The sequence below is a fragment of the Enhydra lutris genome, unplaced genomic scaffold, assembly GCF_002288905.1.
Source record: "Enhydra lutris kenyoni isolate GAN:26980312 unplaced genomic scaffold, ASM228890v2 scaffoldscaffold36, whole genome shotgun sequence".
Lineage (NCBI taxonomy): Eukaryota > Metazoa > Chordata > Mammalia > Carnivora > Mustelidae > Enhydra > Enhydra lutris.
Window position 1 is genome coordinate 18694456 of NW_019154120.1, and position 17050 is coordinate 18711505.

At 38.4% G+C, this 17050-nt stretch overlaps 1 protein-coding gene across 2 annotated transcripts in view; it reads right to left on the reverse strand.

Annotated features, from left to right (window-relative positions):
- Positions 1–17050, reverse strand: part of LOC111154249 (WD repeat domain 7) — a 364619-nt gene that overhangs the window by 109292 nt on the left and 238277 nt on the right. For both annotated transcript variants that reach the window (XM_022513750.1, XM_022513748.1), the window contains one exon: positions 490–676. In XM_022513750.1, the coding sequence (XP_022369458.1) occupies positions 490–676 (187 nt within the window). The remainder of the gene's footprint in view (positions 1–489; positions 677–17050) is intronic.

The window sequence follows — 17050 nt, forward strand, 5'->3', positions numbered from 1 at the left end:
CCTGGATCTCTGCAACCACTGGTCCTTGACTGTGTGCGAGTGAAACCTCATTAAAGTGAACTTAAAAATTACCATGAGTATGAAGGAATGATTCCCCAAACTATTTGGCCATGTATTCTATCAGGAAAACATTTTTGAGCAAATATATATATATATATATATATATATATATATATATATGTAATTTTCCTTAGAAGTGGTATGTTTACACTCTTATTAGACAGTACTATGTCAAAGCACAATGTCATAGATCAGTCATTCACTGACTCAATGCTAAATCCCGCATGTGCCCAAATTACAGAAGTATACTTCCCCTTCCTTGTCCATATCCAAAATTTCATAATATTGAGATATTTATCTTTTTTTTTGTCAATTAAAAATACACAATCTATCAAGGGCAATCAATGACCTCGAACACAAATAAACAAATCACCAACCAAAAAAAACACAAACAAAAACCACACATATTAACTGGAATTGAGCACGTACTTGGCGAGCTGCTTCTCGGCATCAGCACAGAGTTCGAGAAGCCCCATGAGGACAGCAGACACGTCCATGTAAGGCTCCCAGACTGTGAAACCACGTCCAATCAGATCGATGGCTGTTCTTCGGATCGTACTGTGTGGAGGAAGTTTGGGGCTTGGGGGCTGCAGCAGAAGAAATGTCAGTGCCTTACCTGAAATTACAAAATAAAAGGCAGAGCAATAAAGTAATTTTACTTTTGTGATATTTTCTTTGAAGATATTTTCAAAGTATAAACCACTTTTGATTTTCTTTTAACTGAACAGGTGTTTTCAACATTAAGACTATAAAAGATCTCAAGTTTACAGTTTGCTCAGCCACATACTTAAAAGAGATACATTAGGCTACAATATTTTACACCATATTCTAAAATGTTTTAATTTCAAAAGAATTATGTATAATTAAGTATATATCATTTTAAAACATACCAGTGATCCTAACTTCCAAACAAGGGTTCTCCCTACTCAACATTCTGTAAAATGGAGATGGTTTCAAATAATGTTATATGGTATTTATCTTTCTTCTGTATCTAACAGAGTTCCTATGTCTAACACTTCCTTCAGTAACACTTGTCATCACAGGTGATGTTTATCAGCAGGGATGAAGGATGAAGGTAGAGGTGTAGTTTTAAAAAGTTTCCCCCACAAGCATCTCTGTTTCTCCATACTCCACTATACTGATCCAGCACAAAAGTGTGAAGTATGTGGTAAATTCTTCACGCAGGTTTGGTAAAGAAATTAAAAGACAGTTCGATATCACTTCTAAACCTGATGAAATGATCTCGATTTTAATTAACATGTATTTCTTTATGTTGAAGATAATGCGAACAATTTGTATACATAAGCCTAATGGCCATTAAGCTGTAAAAGCTCATCGATTTCAAAAGGCATTTTGACATTTACAAAAGAAAATAGGGATCGTGAAGAGCAAACTGCAATTTAGAAGAGGCTGTTTGTTTCTCGAGGGGAAGAAACAAAACCATTTACAAATCACAGAACAGTACAGCAGACTGGTTAAGGGGCACATAGGTTTCAGATCTAAGACAGGGAAGTAACCACAGTTTCATAACTTATCAGGGGGTCGGCTGAAGAAGGTACTCCAGAGCTGTAGTTTCCCTGTCTTAAAGCGGGGAAAACAGCAGTCATCTCTCGCACAGAGCACGAGTGCCGAACGAACGGATGTGTGCCAAGTGTCCTGCTGTGGGCCCAGTGCCTGAGAGGGCTCCCCAAGCGGCAGTCAGGGCTCATGATGAATAGCACCTTGAACTTGTCTGTTTTCAAAATTAAGAACGTGGCATATCAACTTTAATTTAATGCATTCAGCAGATAAAAGCATTTACTCATTTTTATGTCCTAGCCAATTGTTAAATGAGAGCCCAGATAAGAGTCTGTGAATGCACTTTGTTCGTGGTTCAGAATATCTTCTGCCACAAAACTCCTGAAGAATCCGTTGAAATCCATCGGTCTTTTCTCCAGGAAACTACATACAATACATACACATATCCAGCAAATTCTGCAAAAAAATTTCAAGGAGGCCACGGTTCTTGGGTCAACATCTCCTGTTGTAAACTGAGAAGGCACGTATACAAGGAAAGCCTCCTGGAGGAAACAGCTTGGAATTCAAGACTTCATTCATACATGCATTTGAAAATTTTACTTTCCTACTTAGCCCTGTAAATGTCATATGAAAAGCAAGTTTTGTGGATCATAAAAATAGAAACTCCTTCTAAACAGGTGACCTACTGTTCTCTATTTCCCGGCACTTGCTCATTCCTTATGACGTGGCATTTTTAATTATAAGACTTTCTGGGCATTTCCCGTTGCTTGTGGCGGTGGGAACTATGTTTCATGCCAATTTCCATCTCCCACACCACTGAGCACAGTGCTCTGCACACATTACGGACCTACAATGGAACCATCTCTGCCGTGACTGCATGTTTTTTTAAGATTTTATTTATTTGACAGAGAGAGATCACAAGTAGGCAGAGAGAGAGAGAGAGAGAGAGGCAGGCTCCCTGCTGAGTAGAGAGCTTGATGTGGTACTCAATCCCAGGACCCTGAGATCATGATGTGAGCCGAAGGGAGAGGCCTAACCCACTGAGCCACCCAGGCGCCCCTGCAAGTCCATTTCTAACACTGCTCCCTGCTCCAGTTTGGAGGAATGAGGTTTCAAAATGTCAAGAAACCCACCACGTATCTGTTATTCTTTCCTTTGAGGAAGTTGTAGTAAGAGCCATGGAGAGAGCCCCCATGCCGCTCTCTGCAGACACTCTGGAGCTCAAGCAGCAATGGGTGTGACCCAGGGGACAGGGCTCCCTGAAGGTGTGTCCCTGGGAAGCATGGTTGTGAAGGGGCAGGAAGGCTGCATTCAATACCACATTCTACCGCATTTCAGTCATCACTCTGCTTAACTGCACTCCACTATTTCTGCATTCAGTACAGGCAGGATTATTCTGCGATCCTAGGGACCTTGCTGATTTCTCGCAGCCCCCGTGCGGGAACTCTGCAGGCAGCTCCCTTACCCACTCTGACAATTTTATCCGGAGAGCAAAAGTAAACCGTTATGTGGCTGGTTTCTTGATGTTTTTCATCATTTTTCGACAAAGTAGAAAGGACAGCAGAGGGGATGTGATCACTTACCTTCCGACGAAATGACAGAAAAGAAGAATGAGTGAGCATACTTCAAAAGACCGCTGGCCTTGCAATGGTCCTGCAGGGTACCTGCCTCTCTCCTGCCAAGTGTGATCTACCCTCACATGAGGCCCAGCCCAGCAGGAAGTGCAGGTTCCCTACCGCCCCGACATCCCCTCTCCTAAATCACTTTCTGTTTCATTCAATGATCTCATAAGTAAAATTCTTCTACAGCATCGCTCCTTCTTTAGTCGAGATCACAGTCTCCGGGTAACACAAAGCAAAGATCCCCACAGTTCTGGCAGGCCATGTACGGGGCAGCAGGAGAAGCAGAGAGAAAAATGGCCTATTTAACACACACATTTTAAACCTACTAACTAGAGTCTGGGTTATTTTTCACTGGTCCGTTTTGGAATTATAAAGACAGAAGAATGTTAAAATTCTACACCTATCTCTGACAACTTATCCCAAGCAAAACATGTAAAATAAGAGAAGATGAAGAGGGTTCTCGAATTGAACATTTTGATTTCTAGCTTGGCTGATTAATAAGACGCTTGTAACTTTAATGCTACCCGGAATAACGACCCTGATGTTCTGAAGGAATACTCTGGATACCTAAGGCTTCAAACTTCCTAATTACAGACTCTTGCAGATGATATTAAGGACTGGGCCTTGAAGAAATGGTTATTATGATAATCCAAAGGGAGAGGTAAATTTAAAATTCCCTTTCAACTTTAACTATATTCTCTACTTTGGGGTTTATCTGACTTATGTTTCCATAAGAGATAGCTGCTCTGCAACATGAACCAAGGTAATAAAAAAAAACTAAAATTCACATACCCATCGTATCCTCCCTGAGAACCGTAGAAGGAAAAGTCTCATGACAATTTTATGAACTTTATCTCTCAGAATTTTCCTTAAACCTATGGTACCCAATAATAGTTGTATTTTAATCTGTGTAAGATGAAATCTAATTTTGTATAAAATATGTATTTATTTTATGTAAATGCCCCACTATTCCACAGTGCCTCACTGAATAAGCAAGGCAGAGAATGATGTTATTATCTGCCATCATGACTGATTCCTTCATAAAAGGCTCTTTAATGGCAGTATTTAAAAGTTCAACTGGGGGGCGCCTGGGTGGCTCAGTGGGTTAAGCCGCTGCCTTCGGCTCAGGTCATGATCTCAGGGTCCTGGGATCGAGTCCCGCATCGGGCTCTCTGCTCAGCAGGGAGCCTGCTTCCCTCTCTCTCTCTCTCTCTCTCTCTCTCTCTGCCTGCCTCTCCGTCTACTTGTGATCTCTCTCTGTCAAATAAATAAATAAAATCTTTAAAAAAAAAATTAAAAAAAATTAAAAGTTCAACTGGACTGACATTCATTCAAGGTTTTCCGCAATTTGGTCCCAACCTATCCATCCAAAGATTCATGCAATTAACTATTTACAGAGTGTTGATCTACAATACTAAGTGCTGGAGAAACAAAAGGAAAGAAGACTAAGTTCTTTCCCTCAAGGAAATGCATTCTAGTTCAGAAGACAGTTGAGCAAACAGGTAATTTGAATACATTCTGAACAGTGTTAGAATATTTAAAAGCACAAGGTGTACAGAAAGAACTTAATAGGGGCACTTAACCCTGTCCTAGAATTATGAGGAGTCCAGGGAAAGGTGACTTCTATACCCAAACCTGAAGATTGAGTAGGAATTAACTACTCAAAGATGAGGACTGTGGAAAGAATGCATTCCAGACAGAGAGAAGAGCATGTCTAAAGCCCAGGAAATGAGAAAGTGGCCATATCAAGGGGTTACACATAGTTCAGTATAGCTAGAAATTCTGTTGGGGAAAAAGGAAGAAGTTGAGGTGTTGGGCAACAGGGAAAAGAGGACAGATGGATGAAACAGAACAGTAAGACACGAAGCAGGACAGGGTATCAGAGCCCAATCACAAAGAGCCTCATTTGCCATGCTGGAAGTTTGTTTATTCTGGTGACAATGGGGAACCACTGAAAGTTTTAAGCAAAGGAGAGGTTTGATTAGATTTTCATTTTAGGAAGATCAATATTTGGGTTGTCTTGTGATTATAAAGGGGTAAACCTATTGCCTTTCGGAAAACCAGTAGCCAGAGGGAGGAGTTTAAAGAACTAGAAATTAAAAGAGAAGCTGGAGTCATGCCTTTTTTTATCAAGGAAGAATGAAATTTGCTTACTGGAATCATTACAAAGTCATAGTATTTCAGAGAATTTTTCAAAGAGCCCTTAGAGAGCCTTCATAATTATTGTGGCTGTCCCACTGGTAGGTAATATACAAACCATTTTCTTGAGCTCTGGTCCCTCCTAGGCCAGTCAGGCCAGTCAATGGGCCTAGTTAGAAGAAACTTGTTCCTCTTACTTAAAAAATACCATGAATGAAGAAATGGCCACGAATCACCCTTGGCTCTGAATAGCAGAGGAGGGGGGAAAAGGTCATATTAAAAAAATGCGTTAATTAATAGTTCAATTACAAGGAAATTCCTATGGGAGAACACATTATATGCACTTTAAACCAAATGAATTTATGATGATTTATGCCATTACAATGAGTACAAAATGAATTAATAATGATTGGCCACTTATTTCAAAGTGTAACCAAGTGAAGGAAGCCTTTTCCCACTTGTTCATGTCCATCAAAGAACAAGGATGGCAGAATGCCATCTGGAATTCTGTTCCTTTGCTTTATACAGTAACTTGATTTAATTAAAAATAATTCCAATCTAGTGTACATTATTCATGGATATGGACTAATAAACAAACAGTTCTATTATAAATACCTTGTATTAATACAGTTATTAAAAACTGTTAACCTGTTTGCATCCTGCATTGCACAAAAACAAGTCATTCTTTTTAATAAAAAGCAAGAAGTAACTGTTAAATTAGGAAACCAATTTAACAAAAATATTTAAAAACTCATTAATCTACTATCCATTTTATCAAAACAGTCCTATTTCAATGTAATTTGCTATTTCTTGTCCTATAATCAGAAGACTCTAAAATCCCAATGCTCTTTGATTCAAAGTACATTTTTTTCAATTCTACTGAATTTCAAATTGTGTCATACCATGAAATTTTAAATTATTTTGGCTTTTAGTATTTGATATATTTTGGATGGCAAACTAAGATTAGGGAGTCTTACCTTCCTATGAACAAAATGATACAATTTATTGCAGATAGTCTTTTTCTGCCTTAGGAATGTAAAGACGGCTGATTTTTGGACAATCTGAGAGTCAGCAATAAAGAAGTAAAATAACGGAAGTGGATGTTTATGATATCAAAGAAGTAAAAAAAAAAATCCATTAATCTAGAAAATCTTTAATTAAGCAGTCCAAATACTTCTATGCCTTGTTCTCAAAAGGTGCAGATGGCTAAACAGTGTGAATGAGTGGATGGTGGATGGTGGCAGGCAAAAACACACCAGGGTTTAAGTTCTAGCTCTAGCGCCTACTAGCTGAGTGAGCCTCTATTCATGCAGTGTTCGCTAGTGCTTGCTATGTCCCAGGCACTGTTTTTAAGCACGGGTCAACAAGATCTGTGCTCTCATGGAGCTTACATTCCAGTTGGGCCAGAAGGACCAAAAGAGCAAATAGATACGTCAAGAAGTATGAAGTCCTGCGAAGAAAAATAAAGCAAGGTAAGAGCCTAGAAAGTGAGAAAAGGACTCTGCAGAAAGTGACATCTGAACAAAGGCCTGAGTGAAATGAAAGAGAGGCATGTCAGCATGTGTGGGAGAAGCATTCTAGGCGGAGGGGATGGCACAAAGGCCCTGTGGTAGGCAGGGATCTCTAAGGGCCAGCAGGAAGTCCAGAGTGGTTAGACGGCAGTGAAGAAGGACAAGGTAAAAGGACATGAAATCAGAGAGTCAACCTTGGGATGGATCACACAAGGTCTTTTCCCTGAGGGGCTGTAAGTGTTATGAGAAATGCATGGAAGTTATGTGGAGGAGAGTGACATGACCCGCTGTCAACCAGAAAGTATCGGGGTGCTATGTACAGAACAGATTGAGGCAGGTGGGGGGAGTGAGTCACATTAGGGAGGCCAACTGGGAGGTTCTTAAAATGGTTCAGGCAAGAGATAATGACGGCATGGACTAAAACAGTAGTGACACAGTTCTCATACTATGTAAACTCCAGATTTAAAAAAAAAATTAGAAGATAGAGCAGACAGGATTCACTGAGGGACTGGATGTAAACACAGGATGGAAAGAGAAGCCAAATGGATTCTAGGCATTTGGGCATGAACAGCTATGTGAATGGTGGTGACACTCACTAAATGAGTAACAACAGGAGAGAAGGTGGTTGTTTTTTTTTTTTTTTAATTTGTTTTTGAAGTAGGAACAATAATCCAAATTTTCATTTTAGGCACTTCCAGTTTGAGATACATGTCAGACATGTGAAGGTAGATTTCAGATAAAGCACTGGATATAGGAGTCTGGAGACTGGTGTGGAAACCAGGGCTGGAATTGAGAAGTTAGAAATCACACATGTCCACACGCGCTGAAGCCACGGAACTGGAGGTAATGCCTGGGGAATGAGGATAGGTACAAAGGAAAGAGGGGGAACATCAAGACTGAGTACAAGTGGCAAATGAGGCAGGAGAAACGGGAAAGGACAATGTCAGAGAAACACAGAAGAGGTGCAGGTTTAACATAGCTGAATTATGTGCTATCAAGAGACAGATTAAGACGAGAGACGAGAGCTGAGATTTGCTTAGTGGCTTTGGCAACACGGAAGTCACTGGTTATCTTGCGGAAAAGGTTTTAGTAGAGTGAAAGTCAGAAAAGCCTGAATGAAGCAGATTCAGGAAAAAGACAGGACTGAGAAAGCAGGGAAGGTAAGCTGCATGAGCATGTGGTACAGAATGTATACAATTATGCTGGTTAGAGTATTTGTATTTTCCTACAACAGTGATTTCTTAATAACTCCTGATAATTATGCGGTGTTCACATTACCTTCTCCAGACACGTACGATGGATGAAACAGATAGGAGTGTCTGGTTAATGTGACATATATTTCTCAGTGTGTTCCACACATGTCTTCTACAGCCTTCTCCAAATCTCATCACCTCCATGAACCAACCAATCACAGTGAGTCTCTGGTCTTCAAAGCAGAGACTGGTCTTTCCAGAGATGAAGCCCCCCCAACATGGCAGCTTCATTCATGTCCGATCAGGAATGCATCATAAGCCTTCCTGGTCATCTATACACCATTGAACATACTGTGAGAGGGGCTTGCCAGATGGATTACAGGATTCTGAAGATGCTGATGTACCTTTCCAAAATTACTGACTTATTGCTTGATCAAAGCCTCATGCTCAGTTCTTTTGCCCATTTGTAATACTCAAGGGGTTTTAGAGTTTAATTATTAAAAAGTACATGAAATCTAAATAAATAAAATCTTTAAAAAAGTGGGGGGTGTGCCTGGGTGGCTCAGTTGGGTTAAGCTTCTGCCTTTGGCTCAGGTCATGATCCCAGAGCCCTGGGATGGAGCTGCTCACCAGGCTCCCTGCTCAGCGGGGAGTCTGCTTCTCCCTCTCCCTCTGCCTACCCTCCCCATGCTTATACTCTCTTTCTGTCCAAAAAATAAAATCTTAAATAAAAATAAAAAATACATGAAATCAAAAACACTGACCTTTCCCCAAAATACCATTGTTAACCAGAAGTATGGGAAAACTGAAATACTTCATGATAATTTCATAAAGAGCATACTCTCAACATAATTTTATTAAGTAGTCTAGTGAAGATGAAAATCATATGCACGATTAGTTGATCTCTTTTCTAATAAACACAGTAAAACATTCACCTGGAACAAAGAGCTGCTGAATGTTAACCCTTCACAGATAGATCATCAAAGATGAGAAACAGCTAGCTGCCCTTAGTAGACACTAAATATTAAGTCAACTGTGAGATGAAGACCAGAGTAACCCTAGGAGAAATAAATTCAGAATCGCTTTACATGCGAGCAAATAAACAAAGGCTAACATTCTCAGTGCGAGCATTCTAAATGTTTCCTTTCTACACATTTATTTTATTGAAGTTGAGCAAGGGAGGAAAAAAAAAAGATGAGCAAACAAAAGTCACTCTGCTACCCGTTTCTCAGTCTGGACATCTTTGTTTAAGCTTTGACTTGGCTTAAATGAACGAATTAATATTGACAAAAACATCAACTAAGCTAATGAGTTGTTAGTTAAGGCAATAAACATGTCACATTAGAGTCAGCGCAGTAAAGAGGTAATTAGCCCTGGAAAAGCCCTGCTGATTGGAGCTGTTGAGATCCTCTGCTCTTAACCTTTGAGTCCATTATCCAGCCCAGGAGTGGCGGCTATGTTAGTGGGAACTCGCTGGTAAACAGCAGCAGGGCTGGCGCAGCTAGACCTGCAGCCAAATTCTGGGATGAAAGGGCCGCTGGTAGGTTCACAAGACCGCCATCAACAAAGCTCGTGCTCTTTGAGGAGCAGGTATTCATGTCCAACAGAGAAGGCAAATATATTTCCAAAGAAATATTTGTGGGTATATATATATATATATATATATACACATACACACACATATATTTTAACAAAAAAATACTTAGCAATATATTAAGTAACTTCCAATGAGACGAAGAAGTCACTTTAATCACAAAATACTCTCCAATCTGCAAATAAGAACGCCCTGACCCTTTCAAGATAAAGCACAAGATACTATAGTATGATGAACTCCTAAGCTATAAAAGCAACCATGATCAAAATTAAAAATCATAGCTAATAATTTACATTCAAGACCAAAAAACCCCACGTGCCATTATACTTCTAAAATATCTATGTTTACATGAATAATTACAAATTGTCCTTCAGAGCAGTTTGCTCTGTAAGATCTTTCTTTTTATTTTTTTAACTTCTCACTAATTTTACTGATGTGGCTTTGAAACAACACTAACATTTCAAAGTCCATGCTGAAAAAGAAATTAGATTCTTATAGAAATATCACAAATAGGAAGAGAGAACCTACACAGGAATTAAAACCCAGAACATGTATAATAAATAAAATGTCCACTCTCTCAATTACTGGATCATGACTGAAATAAAGCAAAAGACCATACTGGAGAGTACAATGTGAACTTGCATAATAAATTCCAAAAAAATTGTCAAGTGGACTAAATTTTGACACTGCTTCTAATATTATGTATGCCTATAAATGTGTTAATTGATACTAATATATGCATTGAAATAGGTTAGATTGAGATCATATCAGGAAATACATATTTTTTGCCTCTTCAAAACTTGTCTTTGAGCTTAAAAGCAAACATACACATTCAAGATAAATACTATACTGCCACTCATTTTGCATACTTTAATAATTTAATGCTATTTGATTTTACAGAGGAAGAAAATGTTCCATCCTAATTCTGTTATTACGTAAGTTTGATGGTGGAGTGGTCAGATAGGCAGTTCCTTACCACTACTCTGTGCATATATGTACAGTCTGTGTCTGGGTGTTAGAGGAGGAGAGATGTGGGACATTTACTATACAGTAAATCAATACGTGCTCTCTTTTCCTGGGCTGAGTAATTTCGAAAGGGACAGGAAGCAATTAGCTCCCTCATACCTTACTGGGCAGTGTATGGTTTTAACATTTTTCCCTCAATACAGCTTTCTACTGAATTTGCAAAAACAGCTGTATGTGGCTTAATTTTTCTTAGTTAATTCTTTTACATAATTAAATTTAGACTGAAAAGCACTATAGACCAGTCTTCATTTTCAATGAAAGAAGAATCAAGAAGTAATGCTGCAAACTAAAATAAGAAATACATTTTTTGTTGTTTTATTGTCCCTGACAGCTAAGTATAACCTGAAAAAATACATGACAGTATTTACTTCTTCTATTAGACTGAGAAAATATAAAAATGCCCAAATACTTCAAAGTTGTCTAGGAGCAATAAAGAAAAATAAGGTTGTCAAAATATTTTTAAGACTACACCCATACAATAAATCCATAGCTGTAATTATTCATATAATTTCATATCTAAGCAGTGTATCACAGAACAATAGTGTTCAATCTTTTTTCTATCCTAACATACTTGCAGAATGTGACATATTACCAAACCATTTCTTAATGTGACGGAATGAGGGTAACAAAATCGGAGGGAAGCAGAGTGCCGTAAACATAATTTGATGTGTTAACCCACTTCACACCCTGCCCTTCCCACCTGCAGTCAGAAGACCACAGTCACCACCCCACCCTATCCCCTATACCATCCCGTGACTAAAAATCCATGGAGCATGGTACAGAGCTTTGAAGTATGATCTAAATTCTAATCCTACACCCACAATTTGCTAAGTTAGATCTCAGGCAATATGAACTGGGTATTAGTTTCCTCATCTGAGATAAAATGAGATGGAGAAAAGACTTATTTCTTGAGTTGACAGTAATATTAAATGACAGAACATGCATCAAGCCTAAAACGGGGTAGGCTCTTAATAAATTCTTCAGCTTCCTGAACACAATTACACAAAAACTGTTAATTATTTTCCTCAATCACAGACATTTATTTGTATATTATCCTAAGACTTCAAAAACTGACTTTTGAAATAGGGGAAAACTAGTGTGACTCTAGTCCTGTTAAAAATATGTAATATCAAGGGGCGCCTGGGTGGCTCAGTTGGTGAAGTGTCCCACTTCGGCTTAGGTCATGATCTTGGGCTCATGAGATTGAGCCCGACACTGGGCTCTGTGCTCAGTGGGGAGTCTGCTTGAGATTCTTTCTCCCTCTCCCTTTGTCCCTTCCCTGACTCATACCTGCTCTCTCTCTCAAATAAGTAAAATCTTTTTTTTTAAATTTTATTTATTTATTTGACAGATCACAAGTAGGCAGAAAGGCAGGCAGAGAGAGAGATGGGGAAGCAGGCTCCCTGCTGAGTGGATAGCCTGATGCGGGGCTCGATCCCAGGACCCCAGGACCACGACCTGAGCCAAAGGCAGAGACTTAACCCACTGAGCCACCCAGGCGCCCCTCAAATAAGTAAAATCTTAAAAAAATTTTTTTAAATATATATAATATCAAGCATTTTACTGCTCAGAAAAAAACAATAAAATGAATGAATGAACGGAAGGAAAGTGGTAAAAAGGAAAATTATATTTGCTGCCTGGTGGGTGGCATGTTTTGAATGCTTTACCTCTAGGGTTTCAATTAATGCTCAAAATAGTCCTGGGAGGAATATATTAGTTTCAGTTTTGAAGATGAGGAAAACTGCTTCTCAGAAACTTAAATAACTCATTCTAGATCATAGTATGAATAATGCCAAATAGGGTTTAGCTGACATGAAATCCTCTATTCTGTTCATTATACTTTATACAGTAGTTATTTAAAAATAATAGGCTATGCCATATTCCAGACTTAAGATGATATCTGCAAATGATTTTGTTTAATATTGCAAATGAAATACACCATATTATTTCTCACCTGGTAATCCCAGAAATCATAAATTGGCTTCATGATGATCGAGAAAGCACTGAATCATTTTAACATACATGAAGTAAAAAGCCTAACCAGCAGAGCCCCTCAAGGAATACCGACATTGTTTATCTGAATAATCTGCATATATTAACACATAACGAGAAGACAAAGAAAGGCAAACAAATATTCTAACACTGGTTTTCTAACCTTTCCCTGTTAACTCTGGCCTAGTTAAACTGGGTTAGCAATGCTATTTTTTTTCCTCTCAAAATCTATAGAGGGTGAATCAAATGTGAAAGCAAGATCAATTCTGTTCTAAGACAGTAAATGAGCTTAAGATCAGACCTGTTTCAGTTTATGAAGAGAATCTAATTATGCTAGTTTAAATATATGTTCACAGAACTGTATTACAGAGTCAGGAAAAAGAGAAAATACCCTCACTCACCCCACTGACAAGCAAATGTCATGGGCACTGATAGGGTAAAAAAAAAAACAAATCAGGCCCACAGGCCACACTTCCATAAAGCCAAAGCTACAGAGCAAAATATCTTCGCCCATCATACTTTTATAAGAGTCAAGAGCTGGAATGGTCCAACCTCATTCCATTCATTCCAACAGAGTCTCCAAGAGGTTGTGTGGCTTATTTTACATTAAAGAGCAAGTGCTATGGCCTTCCAGAGGCCAAAGCTCCCAGCTCAAAAACCAGCATTCCCTCTACGGTAATACAAGGTCTCCACAACAAGTGAGGTTCAAAATGATCATCATCATGCTGCATCAATCACAACCATATCTCAGCGCTGGGCACACTGTCTGGTACCGAGGAAGCAAAAATTAAAAATATTTGTGGAACGAATGAATGGACTTGATTTACACTTCACCATCCACATTTTAACCACTTTTCAAGGGTCTTGGTTAAATTTTCTTTTATTTACCAAGCTTTGCTGGTCATTCCCAACTACTGTGTCCCTGAGTTTCTGGAGCACATCTTGTTCATTCTACGAAATACTAGACTTACAAAGTCTGTTCTAAGAAATACTAGACTTAGAAAGCTCCGAATTCCATAAGATTTCAAAGATGGTCTGGCCCAGAAGTGTCCAATCCTCGTATTTAGGATCACCTGACGAGCTTAATGAAAACCCAACTTTGTGGCTTCATGGAGACCTACAGAGTCAGAATGCAGAGTCAGGTGGCACGGAGTTCCCTCCTCTGTGGGGCAAACAGTTCCACTGTAAGACATCTTGTTTATTATGTAAAATTTCAAACATATACAAGGAGAGTATAGTAAGCCTTGCTGTAACCAGCATCCAGCTTCCAGAGTTTTCAATTCCTGGTTATCCTGTTTGCACCTATACCCTCACCCACCCTCCCCGGCACCCTGAATTACTCTGTAGTAAACCTCATCTACGATTCTTCAGTACGTATGTCTAAAAGATTGAGACTTACAATAAACATAATCACAATATTATTACACAGCTAAACAAAATGATCAATAATTCCATATCATCAAATAGCCAGACCGTCAGCTTTCATATCTTGTTTTCTTCCTGTTGCCCTAACTCTCTCTTCCCTCTCACCTTCTTCCTTTGTCTCTCCAATCACAATCCAACTACGTCTTTTATATCTCAATCTAGGGGCGCTTGGGTGGTTCAGCTGGTTATGACTGACTCTTGATTTCGGCTCAGGTTATGATCTCAGGGTTGTGAGACAGAGCCCTGCATGTTGCTACCCATCTCCTCGAGTGTGTGAACACACACTCTCTCAAAAAAAATTTTTCAATCTATAGGTTGCTCCCCAGCCCCTGCTTTTCTGGAAGAAATCAGTTCTTTTGTCCCACAGAGTTTTTTAAAATCCAGATCCTGATGATTATTCCTTTATTCCTATCTTCTTCTGACCTCTGTGTGTCCTATAAACTGATAGAACAGATTCACCTTTGAATTTTTATTTTACTATTTTTACTAATTCTTATTTTTGCTATTTACTATTATTATTTTTATTTTTACTCTTTCTTATTTAACTATTACTATTTTTACTATTTTAATTTTTACTACTTTATTTTTACTATGTTCTTATGTATTTCCATCCAGAAGTAAATAACGTCTGGCTGTCTCTTTTTGGGGGTCATTAGGAGTGACAGTTTAAGTTCATTAATTGATGAGGGTGGCACAGTGGTGATATTGTATTACCCCTTCTTCATGCATTTTGCTAGAACACTGTTATAAAGAGGCATTTTCTCTCATCAACCATTTGATTACTCTGAGTTACATTTGTACAGAAAACAAAAGATTAATGCTTATTTCCCTTTATTTACCAATTTTCAAAATTATAAGTTAATTCTCTTGCTTCATTCAAAAGTGACACTGAAGTTTGTGTGATCTCCCCACCCCAGGATCATTTTGAACTCTGGATAAAAATGACATGTTTCTCTGTTTCAATCCACTGCTGTTATTTGTGTTGTTTTTTTACTTTGTTTATGGTATCTTATATAAATAAATACAGAAATTGCTTCTGGAATCTGAATCATTGTGTACAGAGCTATTTCCACATTAGACTAGTTTTCTGTGAGCACTTGGATGATTTTACAATAATATAAATAAAATCTCAAGTAGAATCATTACCAGGAAATAGAAAATAGATTGCATGTCTTAAGTTCTAAGTTCTTAGGGCACTAACATCTGTATTTTTAAATCCATCAGAATAAAAGTAGTTAGAAACAAAACAGAAATCCTAATACCGCCTCCTAAAAATTATCTATAATCAAAAAGGGAACTAATACAATACAGGAGTTTCTCAATTGTTTTAGGTATTTCTTAGATTTTAGGCTTAATTTTAACTTTCAGTCTTTTTCATCAAAGTTCTGCCTTCTACATACTCTCCAAGCCATACTGATCTTTCAGTATCTGTGAGAAGATCTATATACCCTCTTACCCTACTTGTAAAATAGCATCATGCCAATTTTTTGCCCTCAGAATATCTACCCTAATATTTATTTCAACCTGCTTCATTCCTTCCAATCTTCTCAATGTTCTATAAAACAAGTTAAAAAGTTTTTAAATGACCACACCACAAAGATTCTCGCCATTTTGAGAGGAAAAGGCCAAAGGAAAGGATATTTGAAAATGATGTTTCCTCAGTATGATAATGCATTTAAACATGTATTTCCACAGTCACTTAATAATTATAATTGAGAGCAAAAGACTCTGCATACTGGATTCCTTTCTCTCAGTAACACACTTAACTTGGTTTCCACATGTGGAAATCAGGAATAACAGCCTATCTCCAGTGTTTTGTGAAAATACGATAATGCCCCATGTAAAATTATCTGAGTATCTTGGAAGCAAAAGACCATGCAGAACACATAATTGCCAAAAAAGTTAGGCTAATGTTGTTACCAAGTGTGGAAGCAATTAAGGGCAAAACACTTCCATTTAATAGCTTCATTAACAGCTGAGGTTCTAAAACATAACACTGCATTAAAAATTAGTCTTCCCATTTTCATATTCAAGATAAAAGAGTTCTATAAACTTATCAACCCATTAACTATAAACATCGCATTAAATGGGAAACTGTGAATCATTACAAAGGAGTTTTCTGGATGGTTCACTGTAATCTAAATATACTGTGAACCATGGTAAGATTGAATCAGACTAGGTCCCAATCAAAAATTTTAAATAAATTACTTTCTGGATAATAAGAAAAAGTGACTGCTTATCGCCAGTGAGATGGCAGTAGGGCCTACCGCCGTCTGTAGCGCTTTTCTTAAAGCTGACAGAAGAACCCAAAAGCCAAATTCCATTAAAAATGGCAAAACAAGGGCACGTGGGTAGCTCAGTTGTCTCCCCTGGGCTCAAGTTATGATCCCAGGGTCCTGGGATCTGCCTACACCACAAGCTCCCCACTGGGTGAAGAGTCTGCTTCTCCCTTTCCCTCTGCCCCTTCCCCTGCTCATTCTTTCTCTCTCCCCCATGTGCACGTAGGCGCTCTCACTCTCATACAAATAAATAAAATCTTTAAAAAAAGAAAAAAAAAAGGAAAAACAAAAATGTCAACTGGTCACTATTTTACTACTGGCCATAGCTCAACTCTCAAAATACGTCTTACCACACGAATGAAGACTATTAAAAATATCAAACTAATGCCAATTTCATCTATAGAACTAAAAAGACCCCAACGACTCTCCTCATTAGGAAATATCAGGAGATAAATGTGGGCCAGTCGAAAATGCACAGCCTCAAAAGTGGAGGAGGTTACTTTCCAAAAGCATCTTTTCAGGCAAGGCTGTCATTAACTATACAACACAAGTGCCACCCGAGGCACTAAGATACCATACCATCAAAGGGAAATCACCTTGATATTTAAAAGTCAGAAAGGCAGCACAGAGTACAGAAATAAAAATCTGTTGGTAGGTGTGTCGAGAAGGCAGCCATGTAAGCTGATATGAA